The sequence below is a fragment of the Camelus ferus genome, chromosome 26 (assembly GCF_009834535.1).
Source record: "Camelus ferus isolate YT-003-E chromosome 26, BCGSAC_Cfer_1.0, whole genome shotgun sequence".
Classification (NCBI taxonomy): Eukaryota; Metazoa; Chordata; class Mammalia; order Artiodactyla; family Camelidae; genus Camelus; species Camelus ferus.
Window position 1 is genome coordinate 4,487,962 of NC_045721.1, and position 20,052 is coordinate 4,508,013.

Sequence of the window (20,052 nt, forward strand, 5' to 3'; positions counted from 1 at the left end):
CTTAGCAGTATCTAGGGCCACGTATGCTGTGCTGCCTCCCACATGTCTGTATTGTTGCTCAGAACCGACACATTGGCTGCACACACCAACTAGAGGTTTACTTGTTACTCCAGGAGGGCTGGGATCGGTCAAGTGTGGTCTTGAGCTGATTGTGCACATCGCTTCCCACCTCTGGGATGCTCAGTGTCCTCCCGTTGGGAGCTTGAAATCAGCCATGTGGGCATCACTTACATCCCTGGAATCTGCAGATGCTATAAATCAGGGCTCCCCGCAGCCATGCCCCGCCAGGGTGGGTTGTTGATCATCTATTTACCAGAACACTGCTAGTCGGGTTCAGCACGGGGCTGGGTCTGACGATCATGGAACCCGACAGCTAAGTGCTCTACATGAGACCAAAGAAGCAACCTTGACGTCTCTGAGCCACTCGCAGAAGAATGGGAAGAGAGGTGCATCGGGTATCCTAGATGCCTGTTTATGAAGCAAAAACGGGCAAAGTCCAACTGACAGCACGTTGACCGGGAGCCCTTGGACCTAACCAGTCCCACGCTGCTCACGGGCGAAGCCAGAGACGTGGAGGACAGCCCAGCAGCGCCTATGAATCATTCAGCCCATGAACAGCTAATCCTTTCCTTACTTGAAATGTGAACTAATGAAAAGAAACACCCATCATTTTGAAAACAGGAACGCTGCCTGTGAATCACCTTGCGAGGCCAACGGCCAGCTCCACAGAACGCCACCCGTCAGAACTTGTCACCCTCCAGGAACTGGAGTCCCCAGCAGGATGTGGTGAGGCTTGTCCTCTGGTGGAGGGGAGGTTTAGGCAGCGCCCTAAAATGCACTTCCTTGCTGCCAAGTGCTGACGACACTCCTCGTTTAGATGATCACAGACGGGGAGGTTTGCGTTTGACTCGATTCCCTGGCCTCCCGTCTGACTGATGGCAATTTCACAGCAAGTAAAGAAATCTAATTTCATCACCCACAGCTGAAATACCTCTTCCCATCTAAACACCCCGCAAGGGAAGAGAGCTGTTGCTCAGCTGCGTGGTGATCTATTTATTAGGTTTTTTTCAGTATTGACAGCACGGAAGACACCCAACAGAAAATACCTGAACGTAATACTTGTTACTGGGTAGTGGAGGGGTTACATCTGACTCTAACCAGCCCGATGACTAACAAAGAGTCTTGTTTGTGAGAGACAAACAGACAAGGAAAAACACACACCCAGCACAGACAAATGGTTAAGTCTTAAACCCTTAATTACGTTTCCTAGCAAGATGGAGGCTGATGGAAGCCACGTGAGCTAGAGCAGTGGCAGCTCCCAGGCTCCCACAGGTTGGGAACCTGCAGGCCCGGGAGGGGATGTCTCGGAGCAGCCAAGCAGCAGCTGAGTCTTTGTGACTGCCAGTCTGTTTGGCGCCCCACTTTCTTCAAGAAGCTTTTTCTTCTTTATATCCAAGAAGGCCTGACCGCGGAGTTCTATCCATCCCATCTCACAAGCTGCTTTGTTTCCAGGGCACTGTCCCTGCTGATGTGTCACTGAAAAGGCCGGTCAGGTGCTCTCACAGTCACTGGCTTTTGAAGTTTCCAAGTCCTCTCTGGGGTCACCAAGCTGATTCCATTCTGCAAAAAACTTCCTCCCTTGAAGGACATGCAGCTGTTCAAAAAGAACATGGCGAGTGGGCTTCACCCAAGGGCCAGTGGGATGACCTGATGCTACAGAGCAAATGGACTTTGTGATGATCGTTTTCCAAGTGGTCTGAGCTTGGGCTCACTGCTGACGTCATCTGAATGGTTGCGAGACCTCAGAAAGGCTGCCCCAAGGACTAAACAGCTGATCTTATGTCTCAGACCAGAGACAGCAGTCTTAGCTGGGACATCGGTCCTTTCTGGAGGCCACTGCTGAGGGCAGGAAGCTGGAGAGAGGGAGCTTCATCCTCCACTAGTCCTTAGGCTCCTTTTGAACTAGACTTGCTGCTCTAGGTTGTCTTTTGTGACTTGGCCTGGGGTGTCAAGACACAAAACATAAGGACTTTAGGCACTGGTCACCACAAGACCTACACAATTTGAGGGGAGTCTTTTTCCCCAAAATAATGACAGATCACAACATCAAGTCAGTTTATAATTTCCCTTGGTAATAAAAATAAAGACATGCAAACAAGGCCCCTGGATTAAAGATCTGGGTGTTCTACTGGTTCTCTCTTTGGTCCTTGGGAGCCAGTTGAGGGCCCCCCAGATCAGCTCTCTCGTGACCCTCTACAGTTTACTGTGTCGTGCTTTCTGCTCTCACCCCAAATGGGAACAGTGGGTAAATAAGTAATTTCTTATTTACATGCACTTCTAAGATTTAAATTACTTCCCTGCTAGTATTTCCTGACATCTGAAGCCTGTGTGAAATACACACCATATGGGAACTATTTCCATCTGGTGTGAAAGAAAGTTAAGAATCTGCCTACATTGTAATTAGCTTCTAGACTTAACATGTTTAGGTCGCATCCATGATTGTGTTTGTTGATTTTTTTTTTTGGCTTTTGGATAATTGAGGTTTTTTTTTTTTTAATGTAGTGGTTATAAGATGTCTAACGTTCAGCCTACAACTTCCTGTTAGGACAACAGGAAGAGCTGGAGCCCTGTTCTGCAACAGTTCTAAATTTGGATTCTTGCTGCCCTTAAAAATAACTAGAGGGAAAGGGTTTTCTTTTTTTTAGAAACTTACAGCTTCTTTAGCAGAGGTGATGGATCCTTTAGGTAATGAAATAGGCTTTGATGGTGGTGTGGGTGGTGATGTCACTGGTGGGAGTTGTATCAATTCTTCATCCTTAAACATCAGAACTGAGAGTTGGGTTACTGGCTTAAAACACAGTGTGTGTTGGAGCTACAGTCACTGCCATGACTACCAGGAACTTGAAACAACTACTTCATACCTAGCACAGGACTCAAGAGGCAAAATCTGGAAGCTGAATATATATAGCCAAATGTTGAACTTTCTTAGAAACAGATCAAACAGTACAATACAAATTCCTTCTGAAAGAACACCATTGTCTGGAAATTCAGCACCGTTAAGGGGGTTAAAAATAGAGAAGTTAACTTTCTGTTATTTTCACTTTTTAACCTAATTAATCAAGTGAAAAGTAATTGTCTAACCTTAGTTCCTTTCAGTTGAGGTGCTAACCCCACCATGTTCTCTTTAGATTCAGGGGAAGTGGGTGATCCTACAGGAATCTCCGTCTTCGTAGCCTAGAAAGAGAAATATTTTATATAAACTAAGCCTTTCTGAAGCTCATAAGCTCTTCTGCAGTAGTCAAAGCTGTCTAGCAAAGTTTGCTTTCCACTAAATCCCTGACTTCCTTTATGAATAACATATGAAGTATATGTCCCTGAAATAGAAACTTAGTGTAATTTATCCTGTGAGTTTTGAGCATCCTATAAATAAAAGTTGTACTCTAATTAGATTCTAATATTTAAGACAGGGAGTGGTGCTTTAGAATAGCTAGCTAACCTGTCTTCAGCAATTACGTTAATTAGATTTGAAAAGTAAATATATCATTGCTCTTCGGAAGTAATTTCTAAATGTACTTTGGAGGGAAAATATATCAAAAATTATAGTATATTCAGTTTGACATCTCAGTTCTCTATAGAACCCGGCACACTACTCATTCTCATTTTGTACATATGGAGAATAGAAGTTTAAAAACATGGATTTCAAAAACAAAAACAATGAAATGCCTAGGAGCTTGTTCTTAATTCCTCGGTCTTTCTTAACCATTCCAGAAAGCAACATCTGGATCAAGAGTTTATGCCCCTCTAGAAGAATTCCGAAACTCAAATTTAGCTCCGAGGCATGGTGCTACTCCCAAGATTTCCTTGCTCCTGAGAGCCGTCTGAGGATGACAAATAGCCGGTCTGTCTCAGAGAGAGTAAGAACGCACACGCCCGTTAGGGCCTGGTCTGTGCTCCAGAATTGCTCCTCGTCTCCTAGAATCCTTTCTGGACAAAGCTCAAATCCTGAGTGGTCTCTGGAGGTGTGGAAAGGGAGAGCAAGATGGCCTTTCCTCAATGCATTTTTCACGCTGGACTTTATACCATTGTCGCTGGCTTCCCCCAGGACTCGCTTGCACAGCTAAGATTCAGAATGACTGTCCTCATTCCAGAGCACGTAGCTGACCCCACTCAGCCATGTGTGCAGCAACTTCTCTCATGGTCTCTCCCCTCTCACCCACTCAAGTCCTGAGACTTGAAGCCACAAAATAGGGACGTGAGAGGCCCTTTCTGATGGACCCAGGGCAAGATGCTCTAGTGCTTGGGCCAGTCCTGGGTCCTTCAGTAAAACACTGGGAGAAGAAAAACTGCTGAGTTAAAGGCAACACAAAATGATTAAGGAAATGAGGGTTAGGGAAGACCAAAAAATGTGTTTACATTCTAGATTGGCCATTCACTGCTTAAACATTAAGAGGAATCTGGACAAATGAAACAGACATAAAAGAATGGGAACTGTTCAGTCTCAAAGGAGAAAGCAGTGATGGGGGAAAAAAGTCTGCTAATGAAGACTAGATAGTTAAGGAGAAAGAATAAACTGGACTTCTATTGGGAAGACTCCTAAATCAAGCTGGGGTTAAAGACAGTAACAGCCCAATAGCAAGAGGTCATTTGAGCGATTTTCACTTTTTTAAGGAATTTTTAAAAAGATTTTAAAGCCAGGTAGGCCAAGTTCCAAAAGATATGCCAAAAGAGACGCCTACCTAACCCGACTGTAAAGAAATAAGACATTTGTGCCGAGGCCCCAGTCCAGATTCCCCACCGACCCAGGACTCACCTCCCCACTGAGTGGTATCTCAATCGGCTTTGGCTTCATGTCTATCAGGTAGAAGGTTCGGGACAGGAGCAAAAGAGAAGGAGGGACATTCTCCTTCAGGTGGAGGTCCTGCCACTGGAGAACAGGAGGGGGTGAAACATGACAATCACAGAACGTTAGTGCTGGGCCTGACCCACTGTCACGGGCTCCTCCCTGGCTTTACAGCCCCCGAGGCGCCCACTGGGTACCACGGGCTGGACCAGGCCCTGCAGCCCCTCACCCCAGTGGGAGTGGGATCACAGATCACACTCGAGGGAGACGGAATGTTCAGTCAGACTCTCAAACCAATTGTGGATCCAAGTAAGTATCTTCTCTTGGATACACAGTAGGTAATGTGTGTGAAAGGAGAATAAATCAGCTTCATTCATAACCAAAGAAATTAACATTAAAATGAGAATGAGATGTAGTTTTTCAAGTATCAAATTTGCCACATTTTAAAACATGTATATATATGTTTTATATATATATATATAAATATATATATATTTAGATCAGTAATACATACAAGAGAGACAAAATTCAAAACATAAATAAAATGTAATCAGTGAAAATAAGCCTGCCTTCTACCCCTATTTTCTAGTTACCCTATTTACCTCCCTAGAAGCAACCACCTTATACAACCTTCCAGAGGTGCACAAATATGCATCTATACGTTTATCTCTATACCAAGGATGAGACAGACTGCTTCGTCCTTTGCTTTCTTTCACTGAAATGTCCTGGAAATTGATTCATACCACCAGATGTAGAGCTGCCTTCTTTGTAAACATCTGTAAGGGATTGCACTATATAGAAATGCCATAATTTATTTGATTGATTCTACTAATGAACTTTTGGCAGTTTTCAGTCTTTTGCTGTGGTGCTGCAATGGATACATTGCAGATACATCATTTTGCACATATGCAGGAATATAGGATAAATTCCTAGAAGTGAAATTTCTAGGTCAAAGTAAATGCACTTTTAAACTGTGAAAGTTCCTGCCAAACCTCCACGGAGGGTTTTACCAGCAGTGCATGAGTGCCCCTTCCTCACATCCTCCCAAACACTGCGTCGTCAACCCTGACCTTTCCCAACCTAACAGCTGACTGTGGAATCTCATGGTTTTCATTTCTCTTTTTATGAAGTGAAGATGTTCTGTAAGTTTACTGTTAATAATACATAGTGCCGAGTATCACATGGTTGGATTGGTATTCTCACCCCCTTGAAGTGGGACCGTGAAATGATACATCCTTTCAAGAAAGCAGGTTGACAGTATGAAGTCACTTAATACTCTATGTTCAAGAAATAAATGATGTCTAAGTAACTACAATATATTCATCTTCCAACCAGCGTGGGTCTAGCATGGGAAGAAACAGCTACCTGACATGGTTTCAAAGTCACAGCAATGGCTCCTATCTCAATGATTTGTGTACACTTCACGGAGTTCTTTTTTATGGTTCTAGGAATGAGGATTTTAATAGGAGTTACTACTTCCTTTGAAGGCATTGACGATCTTAATTAAAATCCGTTATTTGAGGGAAAGTCTGTTATCTGAGGGGAAAATGTGTTACAAACACGACACTCTACACTGGTTTGGGGCACTGATTGGGAAAGCAGCCCCAGGTGAGCCCCCAGCAAGGTTAAGACCCCCAGGTGGGTTTACGCAGATGCCAGCTCCTGTGTTAAGCTTTTGCTCAAGCCCTTACAATACCTGGAGGGGGCAAAATTCAAAGGTGGCCCCAAGACTTCCAGTCCCTGGTGTATCTACACTTCGTCCCAGTTCCTCACTGAACACTAGTCGAAGTGCTGCCATGTAGGGATTCTGTAGATATAATCAAAGTCCCAAGTCAGCTGACCTTAAAATCGGAAGATTATCAGGTAGGGCTTGCCTAATCACGTGAGACCTTTACATCCGGACCTGGAGGTCATGCGAAAAGCTCACTTGCTGGCTTTGCAGATGGAGGGGTCTCCAGGGCTGAGAGTAGCAGGGGGCTGGGAGCCAGTGAGGAAACAGGGACCTCCCTCCCACAGCTGCGAGGAACTAAATTCAGCCAACAAACTGGAGGAGCTTGGCAGCAGAGTCTCCCTGACGGCCTCCAGAAAGAAAAACACCCTGCGCTTCTGACCTGCTGGACCCTGAGCCGGTCAATGGATGTTGCTTTGAGCCACTGCGGTGGTTTGCCAGCAGCAATAGGAAACTAACAGACATCCAGCTTCCTCAGCTTCTCACTGCCCAGCTCCAGAAGGCAAATTAGGTAAGACGGTTCGCTGGCAAAGCAGAAACCACAGAGCGAGGTCTGCAAAGGGGAGGGGAGAGGGTGCCGGCGAAGGGGCCCCGGGGAAGCTGCTACTTGCCTCTGTGAGCTGTTGTCTCAGTTGCTCCTCAGTGAGACCCAGCGACCTCATTCCTCGGGCCCTGCAGGCGGCTTGCAGTTCTGACACACTCAGAACACTCACCCCTTCCTTGGCAATTATCTGAAGGACACGTAAGGAATGGCACTGGGTCTTTGGGTTCCAGTTTTACCTAATCCCTAAATCCCAGCAAACCAGGGGACACGCAGACTATGACGCTTTCACGCTTTGCGCCCTGCACTGACTGCTGCAAAGACAAGGAGCTTAAATAAAACAAGGTGACTTAGGGAGGTGCAGCGGTTGAGATGGAGTCCTGCCCACAGGTGTTACTAACATCAGAGATATTTACAGAACTCCTCCTCAAGTCTGTCACCAGAGTCATTCCTTCCACTCTTGACACGCTCTTCGCCTGGCTGTGACATCGCTACTCCTCTTCCCTTTCATAGCAGCGTTGAGACTTGTTAGAAAAATACTCCATTTGAAAAGCTTTCAGTATACCATTTGTTGCACGTTTCAGGAGTGTTCGTCCCCCAACCCCACCACCAACCCAGGAACCGCCCTAACTCTCTGGTTTGCAAACTCCCTCAATAAATAACTTAACATGCTTGCTGCCTGGTATGACCCCAAACAATGGTACTTCTGGGACCAGTACTGTTTGTTCCAAAGTTCTGAGAGCAACAGCCGAAATCCAAATGGGGTGGATGGGATCATGCCTTCTCAGTTCTGGGAATCCTGCTCCCTCAGGCGGAAGGCTTTTAAAGCAGCTGATTCAGATTCAAAAAACATCCTTTCCACTTTTTAAGGACTCTAATTAGTAACTATGGTCCAAATGGTACCCTTGTTCCAGAAGGTGTTGAGGCTCTGCCTTCACCCCTGAGTTATTCTTTGCCACCCCTTCTCATCAGGCCGACTGGCCCAGCTGCAGGAGGGAAGCAGAGGTGGCGGGGGCAGAGCACTATCCTTGGCAGTGGAATCTACTATTCTCAGGGGTCTGCTTTTCTTCTGCTCCTTCCCAGCAGGTCCTAGCTGCTCGATTAGCCCCAGCTAAGACATCCAAATTACTAACTGCTTGCAACGGCCTCCTCAAGAATGTGGGTCCAAGCAAAACAGACAGCTCCTGAAAGGAGTAATCGAGGTTCAGGTTGTCAGGGTTGTTTAAACCACTCATTTTACCAGAACCAGTCCATGAGCAGACCTCCCAGGAGACACTGCACTCCATCACAAAGCCACCCTAAGACAGCCCCCAACGCCTTGCTGATTCCTTACACCTCGAGTTAAGTTCTTACTTCATCATCTGCTTTTATTGACTTCAGTCTCATCAGGAGTTGAAAGCGGAGCAGATTGTTGGTTCCAAAGGACTGTAGTTCTAGCAGTTTGCAAAGGGCGACCAGCTGAGGCCGGTCGAGGTGCTCCAAGGTCAGCTGATCCTCAAAGAGTTTGGAAAAGCGGACTATCTCCTTCGTGCTGGGCCTGTGGCCCGTCTGGACCTAGGCAGTGGGACAAAGAGGCTAATTAAAACATGCTTCCTACTCAACTGAATCTTCCCTGTAGACTATTTGAAAGGTACACCAAAGCATTTACGGATTCTATTTTATGTCTGAAACTGGGCCCTCTGATCAAAGAGGAATAAAAAAAAATCTGTCTGAAGTCAGACTAGATCAACGGAAACATCAGAAGTCGTTCAAAAGTTTGAACTCTCATTCTCTTCTTTCCAAGAAGTTATCAACATCTTCAACACATTGATGGATTTAAGATAGGTCTTTCTGCAAACTTCCATAAATGTTTGCAATATTGTATCTCTGTAACTTAGATATTTGCAAATTCAGAGCTTCTGAACAATTTGGAAGCTCCGTGGTGACATGAAGTTGTCTGGGTTTATGTAGAAGACAGACACCTGTTTGACGTAGGATGAGAACTGGGTAGAGGCATCCCCCAGCTTGGCCCTGTTCCTCCTCGCCATTTCTGTGATCGTTTCTTGGAGGAATTTTGCCATTTCCAACTTTGCAGCCATTTTCTTTTTCTGTTTTTCTTCCTTAATAATAGAAGAGAAAAAGGTTAATCAAAGTGAATCAACCCTACATGATTACAACTCAGTAGAGATGAGAGAAAAATAACTCTGGCTTTGCTGTTCAACCCTATTTTGAGTATTAATATTATTTTCAGACCTAACTGAATGGGTTTCGAGAATCACAGCAAATAAAAAGTAGCCTCGATGTGCAACTTGTCTCCTTAATCTTACCACTTATTTCTCACTAATACAATGACCATAAATATTTGATAGATCCCAAATGTCCTCTCAAGGGGAGCCTTTGCCACTATTTCGAATAAGACACACACTGTCTCTTAACCTGGTACAAACCATGCAGGCTGCTGGCCAAGCCAACCGTTGGTCTGAGTGGCCCCAGATTTTGCTTGGGCCATAGACAAAGAAAATGAAGCTAAAGTAGCTTCCAGTTTAAGGAGAAAACAGGCACAATTAATTACAAGACAATGAGTTAAGGCTAAAACAGATTTGAACAAAGCACTACACAAAGAGAATTAAATGTACACTCTTAAGACACTGTGTTGACCAGTATTTCTAAATCCTCATTCGTTATCAGAGATGCAGTGTGTGTTGTAGCATTTTCAAAATAACTATGGTCAAGACTCAGGGTGGGTGGAGAGGAACAGGAAGACATATATGTATGTGTATATATATATATTTTTTTTTCCCATTAGAGATTCTAATGACCAGCCAATCATAGCAATCATTGATTTTCTAGAGAGCTCTTAGAAGAATCAGCCAGAAAAGTCACACAATGGCAATACCATCATTAAAACCCATTTAGCCATCCATTTCATTCATCTATATCCAACCATCCATTTATTTATTGAGTCTCTACCGCGTGTGAGGTGCTCGGGATAAAATGAGCAAAGACAGATAAGAATTCCTGCCTTCATGGAGCTTCTAGTCCAATGGGAGGGACAAACTTTAGTGACTAATGTCAATCCAGTAATTCCACAAATTACTGTAAAATATACCAGATAATTACCAGGAGAGAGAGGGCGTGTTCTGTGCTGGTGGAAATAGGCAGCTAGCACACTCACGCTCACTCTCACGCGCTCTTCCTCTTTCATGGAACAAAGCAAAGGAGAAAGTGTTTTCTAGGACTGTGGCCACGAGGTGCCTATTTGTATGTTCGGGGAATGAACAGCATTGAGGAAAGAAGACTATTTAGATAAATCAATCTCTCTAGTCCCCCATCTTCCCACGTACACTAACGCATTCCTTGGAATCCTATGGTATTAATTCTAGAACCTCACTACTTTAAATGTAAGTAAAATAAACTGCTGCCAGACAGTAAAATATTGCCATCTGATTCTGCATCTTAAATCTAATTCAAATCTACCTTCCAGGTAATTCCTGATGCAACTTTTATCACTGAGGCTTCATCATCTCTCTCGTGTCACTACAGAAACATTCTAGCTGATTTTCCTCTCTTGGCCCTGCCCTCCTTAATCCTTCCTGCTAGCAAATTATTTTTTGAAAATGCAGCTCTAATCATAATTGATTAGATTATTTAGATTAATTTAAAATACAGATCAGCCACTTTTTTCTCACTCCCTGCTTAAATTCACCTTCCCTCATTCACTAGTGTCAAAGGTAAAGTCTAAATTCCTTAGAGGGGTGGATGCTTTCCAACCTGACCCAGCACATGACGTTTGTCTCATCTTCTCCCATTGGTCACCTTGTACCCCCTGCTCCAACTACAGAGAACCAGTCAGTGGTCTCTGAGATGTCATATTCTTCCACACTGTTAAGCCATCTTAAGTGCTCATTCTTCCTACCCAGCATGCCTTTCAAACACTGTGGTAAAAATCTACTCTCTTTAAGTCTTGGTTCCATGGTCACCTCTTCTGTGAAACATTTCCCGGTCTGATTGAAAAGTTGCCCTCATGGCCTCATAGTGTTGCATCTGTGGCTTCATCCATCTGCCCAGAAGAGTGGCACAGATAGAGAGCATGAAGCGGCTGCCTCTATGGTCTAGCCCTTCACCTTTCCAGTGACTGACACAGGGGGACACCCTCTTCTCAAGGACCACTCACAAAGGGTCTGGCTGGCTGGATAAATCATGCCTACCATTCAACTAGTCATTGTAGTAACAGCTGATTTTTGTTTTATTTTTTAGTGGTTGAAAATCTAAAATAGTTTTTTCAACAAACGATGTTAGGAAAATTGGATACCCACGGGCAAAAAAAAAAAAAAAAAAAAAAAAAAACTTGACACTAATGTTATACCTGTCACCAAAGTTAACTCAAAATAGATCACAGACTGAAATGTTAAACTCAAAAATCTAAAACTCCTAGGAGAAAATGTAGGAGAAAGTATAGACGATTTTGGGTTCAGGATACAACACCAAAAGCACGATCCAAGGGGAAAAAAAATGATAAGTTGTACTTCATTAAAATTAAAACCATTTGCTCCATAAAAAGAGACACAGTAAAAACTGGCAGAAAAGATCTGCAAAAGAAATATCTGGTAAAAAACTTGTATCCAAAACATGTGTAGAACTCTTTAAAGGCAGCAATAAGAAAACACCCCAAATAAAAAGTGGGCAAAAGATTTGAACAGACACCTGCCCAGAGAAGACACACAGATGACCAATAAGCATGTGAAAAGATACTCAATGTCCTTTGTCATCAGAAAAGTGCAGATTAAAATAACAATTAGGTACCACTATGTGCCAATCAGAACAGCTAGTAGTCAAAGCGCTGACAGCACTAAATGCTGATGAAGATGAAGAGCTACAGGAACTCCCATTCACGGCCGGTGGGAATGCAAAGTGGTACCACTACTTTGGAAGGCAGTTTAGCTATTTCTTACAAAACTAACCAGTCTTACCATATAATTTAGCAACTACTCTCCCGGGTAGCCACCCAAATGAGCTGAAAGCGTATGTCCACACAAAACCCTGCACTCAAATATCTACAGCAGTTTTGTTGATAATTGCCAAAAATTGGAAGCAACCAAGATGTCCTCTGATAGGTGAATGGATAAACAACTGTGGTACATCCATCAATGGAGTCATGAGAAGACATGGCAGAACCTTCAACGCATCTTGCTAAGTGAAAGGGGCCAGTCTGAAAAGGCTACACACTGTATGATTCCAAATCCACGACATTTTGGAAAAGGCAGAACTATAGAGTAGAAAGATCACTGATCACTACAGTTTGGGGGAGGAAGTGGAGCACTTGGGGATTTTTAGGGCAGGGAAACTATTCTGTGTGATACTGCGACAGTGGATACATGACATTATGTATTTTTCAAAACCCACAGAACTGTACAACACAAAGAGTGAACCCTAATGTAAAGTATAAGATTTAATTAATACTAATGTACAGATATTGGTTCTTTAATTGTAACAAATGTACCATCCAAATGCAAGATGTTAATAATAGGGGAAATGGTGGGGGAGGGAGTTATCTGGGGACCCTCTGTACTTTCTGCTCAATTTTTCTGTAAATCTAGAAACTGCTCTAAAAAATAAAGTCTGTTAATTTTTACTCATAGACATAGAAAACAAACCATGGTTACCAAAGAGGAAAGTCATGGGGGAGGAATAATTTACGAGCCTGCCAATTAGCAGATACTCACTACTATATATAAAATAGATAAACAACAAGGACCTACTGTATAGCACAGGGAACTATGTTCAGTTTTTTGTAATATAATGGAAGAAAATATGAAATTATATGTATGTGTGTGTATATATATAACTGAATCATTTTGCTGTATACCTGAAACTAACATTGTAAATCAACTAAGTTTCAGTTAAAAAAATTTTTAAGTCTATTCATTTTTTAAAAAGCTAAAAAAATCCTACATACCTTTTTGGATTCCCTTTCAAAAGTTGATGGCAACATCTCTGGGAAGAGTTTCAGAAACACTGGTAATAAGAATTCCATGAAGGGGACAATGATGAATACCATAAATGGAACCAGGCGGAAGAAATCAGCACATGTTCTCAACAGCTAAAGAATTAAATGCATATGCAATATTCATTATTTTAGGACATGCCCAAAACAAAACAGACCAAAAAAAAAAAAAAAAAAAAAAAAGTCTGCCTTGGTTCTTAAAGTGTTAAAAACCCAAGACAGATTTTCTGCAGCTGTTTATAAAATGGAAAGGCCAGATTTTCCTCTCTGAAGTAATATTTCTGGGATATCTTGAAGGAAATCTGTGACAACCAAAACATATTATTGGCATCTCTTAGCTTTCATCTATGTTAGGGGTCTGTAGTTTAATAATACGGTATCTGTTAAAATTGGTTTTTCAGGCAGTATGGTGATTCCTTAAAAAACTAAGAATAGAGTTATCATATGATCCAGCAATCCTACTTATGGGCATATATTTGGGGAAAACTCTAATTTGAAAGATATGCACCCCAGTGTTCATTTATAATAGCCAAGACATGGAAGCAACCTAAGTGTCCATAAACAGATGACTGGATAAAGAAAATGTGGTGTACATACACAATGGACTACATACTACTCAAGTCGTAAAAAAGAATGACATAATACCATTTGCAGCAACGTGCTAGAGATTATCACATTAAGTAAAGTCAGACAGAGAAAGACAAATATCACATGATATCACTTGTATGTGGAGTCTAAAAAAAATGATACAAATGAACTTATTGACAAAACAGAAAGAGACTCTCAGACAGAAAACAAACTTATGGTTACCAAAGGGAAATTGGGGAGGGATAAATTAGGAGTTTGGAGTTAACAGATGCACACTACTATGTATGAAATAGATAAACAACAAGGTCCTAATGCACTTGACAGGGAACTACATTCAATATCTCATAATAGCCTATAATGAAAAAGAATATATATAACTGAATCATTATGCTGTACACCAGAAACTAACATAACACTGTAAATCAACTAAACAATAAAAAAAATAATTTGTCAAATATATTAACAGCAGTTTCTACTATGGATGCACAGATCAAAATTGAAGCCTCTCAACTCCGTGGAGAGATTAGAAAACACAATTATAACCATTCTATGGGCAAATGTACAAAAAATTTTAAAGAATCCTGCCCAAAGTTGTACAGCAAGTCAGCTGCAAACAAATAAGAAACTCTGGTTCTCACCATGACTTACTATTCCTACTCTGGGATTTGGAAGATGAATTTTAAGTTGAGTTCAAAACTTGGTTCCCAAATAGTTCATTTTAACTTTACATTTTCTTTCTCAAATATGACTCTTGCCTACCCTTCGTCTCTCTCGTCTGGTCAGCACCTGTCCATGCAACAGCCTCCAAACCATCCGGGCAGCAACCTTGGTGTCAATCCAAAGCAAATAGAATCCATTGCGATAATATTTAAGTTCATCCATAATTATTTGTCCGTAAGATCGCTTTTCCTCCTTAATCTTCTTGCCAGTGTCTTTTGTTGGCTGAGGGCTTGGCACCTGTGGCTTTTTTGCAGTTTGCTCCAGCTGACGTTTACCGGGGACCTCTTGTAGCCAGCGAGTAGATGTGTGCAGCTTCTGTGTAATTCTAGTTCGGAAGTGAAGTACCTTATTGCCTGACTGACTAGGGCAGGCGTACTTCATGCTTCCAAAGTTCTTCACATGTATTTTATTTGAACGGGAATCTGGCAAGTGGAGAAATGCAAATGATGGGGAGTAAGGAGAGCTGCTGGGATGGACAAAATGGCTAGGGAATCTGGAATAAAGAGCAACATCCTTTGAGTTGAGCACACACTCTTACAACATTAAAAATTAAAGAAATAGATACTTTATCTGGGAAAATACAACAATAGTTTTTAAGCCTGAGTTTTAAAAGCAGATATTGTTCATTAATGAATGAAATGTAACTTTTTAGCAGAGCTGAAGAGCAGTATGCTTTATGGGGGAATGGCATACTCCCTGGGAAATATGCATGTTAAGTCCTGAGAATAATCACGGTCCTGCAAGTTAGATATTCTGCAGCTATTCGTTTAAAAAGCAAACATTTTCCCACCAGGGGTTATATTTGAAAATTTTCTCTCTATTATCCTAAAATGGGTAGAACACCTGTGACTTCATCTACTATCCTGATGGCAGAAATATTGTTTGAATGAAACATTTCATGATCCTCGTGGGGATTAATAATACTGCTATTAAGAATAATAATATCCAATCACATAATACTGCTTTGTCTTTGGGGTGCCCGGGACTCCTCCCAATGAGAGGGACTTATAGCTGAAATGCCCTTCTCCTAAGATTCCTAAAGAATGCGAGGAATAAGAATTAGAATTGGGCACCCCAGCCAGGGATCTCTCCATCTTAATTTTGCAACAACTCACAATCTTCAGCTAAACTGGCACTTCAGATTGTTTGAAAATAAAAATTAGACCCATCTAGGCAAAGGTTTCTGGCAAAGAGACTTATTTGGCAAAGAGATGGCTTTATTCCCATCCTTTCAGATGGTTTTTGAAGCGCGCCAGGATAAAGCACTTTTTGAATGGCCAAAAGGGAAAATGTACAATGTATCTGGCACATGGTAAGTTCTCAGTGGATATCCTTTGGGATAAATAAGTGACCCAGACCTGACGCGGCAGGTGTATGCCCTAGGACTGGCTTGCTTGCCAGCCATTTTTCTCCTCTTTACATCTAAGGGCCTCATGTAACATTCATCAGTTACAGAGGTGTCACTCCCAAACCATTCCATCTTCTATCTTACCTGTAACACAATTCCACAAATTTACTCAGCCTGTGTTCTAAAGTGTATAGAAAATCTGGTGTTAAGTTTAAATACATTAAGATGTCAGCTGCCTAAAAACCAACATAGTTAAAACCAACAAAGCTTTAATTGTGTACTAAGCCTATCCTTTTATAGAAATCTTTTCTATCTGGAAGAATCAAGTTCATATAATTATTGGAGGGAGGGGGAATTCTAAGACTTACCTTGCTCGAGCAATAGCTGACACTGAATTATAACTGTAGAAGGCCATTATTTATATTTGTCTCAACAAGTCAACATAGGACCTAGGTAGAAGGAGTAAGTAAATAATTCAGTACTTTCAAAACACATCAAGTGTACGAATATCAGGACTGAAGTGTTTTTAGCTATTACAAAGGTAGAAAATCTGCATATTCTATTCATGGTGTGAAATCTCCCTCAAGATCATTTCCAAAAGTCATGAATGATATTTTCTTAGCCCTGGATTTGAGAATGGTACTTTGAGATTTCAACAAATAGAAAGGATCTCTATTGAAAAATTGTGCTCTACACTGGAATTTGACACAACATTGTAAAATGATTATAAACCAATAAAAAATGTTTAAAAAAATACATTATACGGTAAAAAAAAAAAAAAGAATGAAAGGCTCTCTAATACAATGATATTCATGATGATGATGCGATCTTCACATCTTGATTTCTGGTCAATAGTACATCTACTTGAATGGTTGCCAAGTATTTAATAAGCTAATCAAGCCACTTATTTGTAGCCTAAGACCACAGGTAGGCAGTAAATATCCCGGGTTTGTTTTCAATGAGCTTTCTTCCCATCCTTGGCCAAGCTGCAACTTTAAAGATGGAAAGTACTCACTCATTTATGTAGCAGTGAAAATATACATGGTACCAACTGATAATTCAAGAGGAGGTAAACCGGGTTTCTGTGCTAATGATTCTCCAAAGAGCCCAAACTGAGCTTTAAACCTTTAAATAAGCTGTACCAAAATCTTTCTTCATCCTACAGCCGAGGGCGGCAAGAGCCTTAGGCCAACTCTGCAGCTGGGAAAGGAGTACCAGGGTCTGGCATGGACGGAAACCTCGGCCACGGAGATGACATTTTGAACAAGAATTCAAATAACACTTGGGAACGTCTGAGCCCAGACTAAGGGCGGATGATGGTCTCCTGCCGGAGGGAGACCGTACCCTACCGGGCGGTTAATCTGCTCTCCCGCCCGGGGCACTCGCAGCCCGGCCTGTGGGCAACCACTTCCCCGGGGGGCCGGGGCGGGGCCGGGCGGGGACCCCCGCCTGCGTTTTCGCACCCCCTCGCCGGCTCGCCCAGGGCCCAGGCTCCTTGGGTTACCTTGGCCTCGGGTTCTCGACGACACGGGGGCAAAGCGCGCCCTCGGCTTCCCCAGCCCGTGGCTTTTGTGCGCGTTGTGTGTTGGTGGACTGTGTTTGTTGTGGTGGGGTCTGGGCGGGCGGGGGGAGGTCTTTGTTTTTTGGAGCGGGGGTGATGCAGGCTCAGGGACCTCGAGTCTTGGCGATCCAGGTTTATGGAAGGAAGGCGAGGAGGAGCGGGGCGCAGGGTACAGAAGAGAAACGAGGAAGCGAAGCACGGAAGGAGGGGCGATGGAGGCTGAGCTTCAAAGTTGGGGGGCAGGCGCAGGCCCGAGGTCAAGGGCTGAGGAGAGTGCGGGGTGGGGACTGGAAGCTGTCGGGAAATCTGGGTGCTGATGGGAGGAGCAGGATGCGGAGGGAGCAGGCTCCGGAGGAAAACAGGCAGGCGCGGTCGACCAAGTAACAGCCGGAGGACTTGGCCCGCCCACCCCTACCTCCTCCGGCCGGCTCCCCGGAACGGCTGCCTCAGTCCTCCAGTCCCTTCCCTATTCCCCTCCTCCCCCAGCTCCCCAGCTAGAAGGGCCCCAAGCCAAGTCTCTATGGCTCCACCTCTTTCCTCACCCATTACGTCACTCTGAGTGACGACACCACCTACCAATGAGCTCTCAGATTCTGGGGAGCCAGGGTGCCCTTCGCGGTGGCAGTCCAGGGACGGCGAGGTCTGGTTCCCATCCGTAAAATGACCTCCCTACTGGGTTTAGCTTAAGGAGTGTCTACACTGGGTGGGAGGTGGGGGAGGCTCAACACTGACGTTTTTCTGCCTATTCACTTTCTATAGGCTGTGGACTCACCCCCTCTGCCCCCCACCTCCAGAAAAAAACCTTCCTTGAAGGCTGGATTAAAGAAGCTCTTACTCTACCTACAGTGTAATGTGCCTGATAGTTGCCATGGTAACCATCTCGGAGTCAGGAATTACATCACTTTGATATATCCCCCTCCCCTCCCAACTACACAGCTGCGGGGAGGTGGCGGGGAAAGCTGTGGGGACGGAGTGGCAGAAAGGGCGGGAATGGTAAGAAAAACATTCCCCTCCTATCTCCGGGGCCCAAACTGGAATGCTGTGAAATCTTCATACGAAAATTTGAATTCCACTCAAGAACATTGCCTTAAAAATGTTCTCTTAACAGATACTGTTTATGATCAGTAGTTCGTGTAGAAATCTCAAATAACATTTAAAATGTCTTTTGTATTAGCTGTGCAGTGTCACTGGCAGTGCAGGTATGGAGGCACTTCAGTTCCTAGGATGGGGAACTGAGCCATCGTGGAACCGTGAAAGATCTAGAAATGTTCTCGCTTACCAGTTATCTCTACCCATCCACTTTATCTGGCTCTAGAAGGAAAACAAAAATTTTGGCGGCTCTACTTTAACGAACACCAGACCGCAAGGAATCTCCTTTACACGGAGAATACTTCTCTTAACAAGTGACTGACCGCAGACCTTACTCACCTGGGCTGCACATTTGTAAGAATGAAAGATGGCGGGTATAAAGTTTCATTTTTTAAAAAATGTAGACTGCTTTAATCCACAAAGCATTTTTCAGCAAATAACTAAACGGATCAACTATGTTAAATAGGAAAAACTTTTCAGTTTGGCCACTAGAGGGCCCTTTGTGCATGTCTGATGCCCAACTTTCCACATAAAGGCTTCACTTCACATTGTATGTTTACTAGAATTAACAAAATCTACAAAGCTTTGCCTTCTTTACCTTTCCTTCCCTGAAAATTCCCGATGGTAAATTTTGAGCTTTAAACGGCTAGGTAGGTATAATTTTCATCTTAATTTCATAAATTAATCACTGCACTATCATGTACATGTACTTTTCTGGAAAAGATCATAAAAGATGCAAAAATATTCCTCTCAGTTCCCTGGGAGACATTTTATACCGAGAAATATTCTTACTCATGCATTGTATTCATTTATAACCAGGCACAGTGAAAATCATTAAGTATTCATAAACCAGATGAACGATTTCAAGCTCAGTATTTGAAAGATGAGCTAGATTTTCTACCATGGCCATATGTCAGCAATTGTATTTTTAAAAATTAAGGATTAAGAATCTTACTTATTGGAATCCATTGGTTCAAAGCAATTCCTGCTTTCTCCCGTTTTCAGGCCTAGAGATTTTTTGACGCTCAGGATAAGTGATTTATCATGCCGTGAGTTTTTTGATATAATCTTCAAAAGAGAAAAACAGTTTTTTCCTCCCTAACCCTGGCCCTGAAAATTGTGTTAGACTGCTGTCTTAATGAACTGTTTGCTCATTTTCTATGAAGAAGAGAAAGCATGTTCTGAACCCCATAAGATGTTAGATGCTAAAAATGTGAATTATTATTTTTAAATGGCCATTCCCCTAAATACAGCTCCAAATGAAATATTATTAATAACATGTGTATGTTATGTAGGAAGAGACTATGTATCTACTTCACATAACTTTCATTTTAAACTCTTGTTAGCATAGCTTTAGAAGCAGGTTAAAATAAAGTCCTTGGGAGTAATTTACCACATCCTCCTCAAGAAGAAAATCCAGGTGTCAGTCCAAGGAAATGGCTTATCAACAACGCAAGGAGGATGCAGGAAGGTGGAAAAGAAGAATGGAGGTATAAAAGATCATAGGAAAGAAGGAAAGAAAAAAAGATCAATTTAACCTCTTTTACCAGGAGATAGAGTTAAACTGTAATTAGCTCAGGTGGCCCACATTGGAGACCTGTGTTCTAAAAAGACGTTTAAAACCAACACAATGTGCTTTTGTTGATTCCTTTA

At 42.8% G+C, this 20,052-nt stretch overlaps 1 protein-coding gene across 2 annotated transcripts; it reads right to left on the minus strand.

Moving 5' to 3' along the window:
* Positions 1-1,033: 1,033 nt before the first annotated feature.
* Positions 1,034-17,800, minus strand: LETM2 (leucine zipper and EF-hand containing transmembrane protein 2). 2 transcript variants are annotated; one of them, XM_032468596.1, is made up of 11 exons: positions 17,254-17,800; positions 16,118-16,198; positions 14,441-14,894; positions 13,046-13,189; positions 9,072-9,209; positions 8,464-8,664; positions 7,181-7,300; positions 4,811-4,924; positions 3,142-3,234; positions 2,714-2,815; positions 1,034-2,000 (listed from the first exon to the last, which is right to left on the minus strand). In XM_032468596.1, the coding sequence occupies exons 2-11, from the start codon at positions 16,162-16,164 to the stop codon at positions 1,977-1,979; spliced, it is 1,437 nt and encodes a 478-aa protein (XP_032324487.1). In that variant the 5' UTR covers positions 16,165-16,198; positions 17,254-17,800; the 3' UTR covers positions 1,034-1,976. The 2 variants fall into 2 exon arrangements, with proteins under 2 accessions (XP_032324487.1, XP_032324488.1); XM_032468597.1 differs by having other exon boundaries at positions 17,726-17,785.
* Positions 17,801-20,052: the final 2,252 nt, after the last annotated feature.

Excerpts from the sequence above, each read along its gene's own strand:
- LETM2 (XM_032468596.1), bottom strand. The coding sequence starts at position 16,164 with ATGGCCTTCTACAGTTATAATTCAGTGTCAGCTATTGCTCGAGCAAG. Across the intron at positions 8,665-9,071 it reads TCTCATCCTACGTCAAACAG|GTCCAGACGGGCCACAGGCC; the intron begins GTGTCTGTCTTC and ends CCCACTGCCTAG. Across the intron at positions 4,925-7,180 it reads TGAGACAACAGCTCACAGAG|TGGCAGGACCTCCACCTGAA; the intron begins GCAAGTAGCAGC and ends CCTGTTCTCCAG.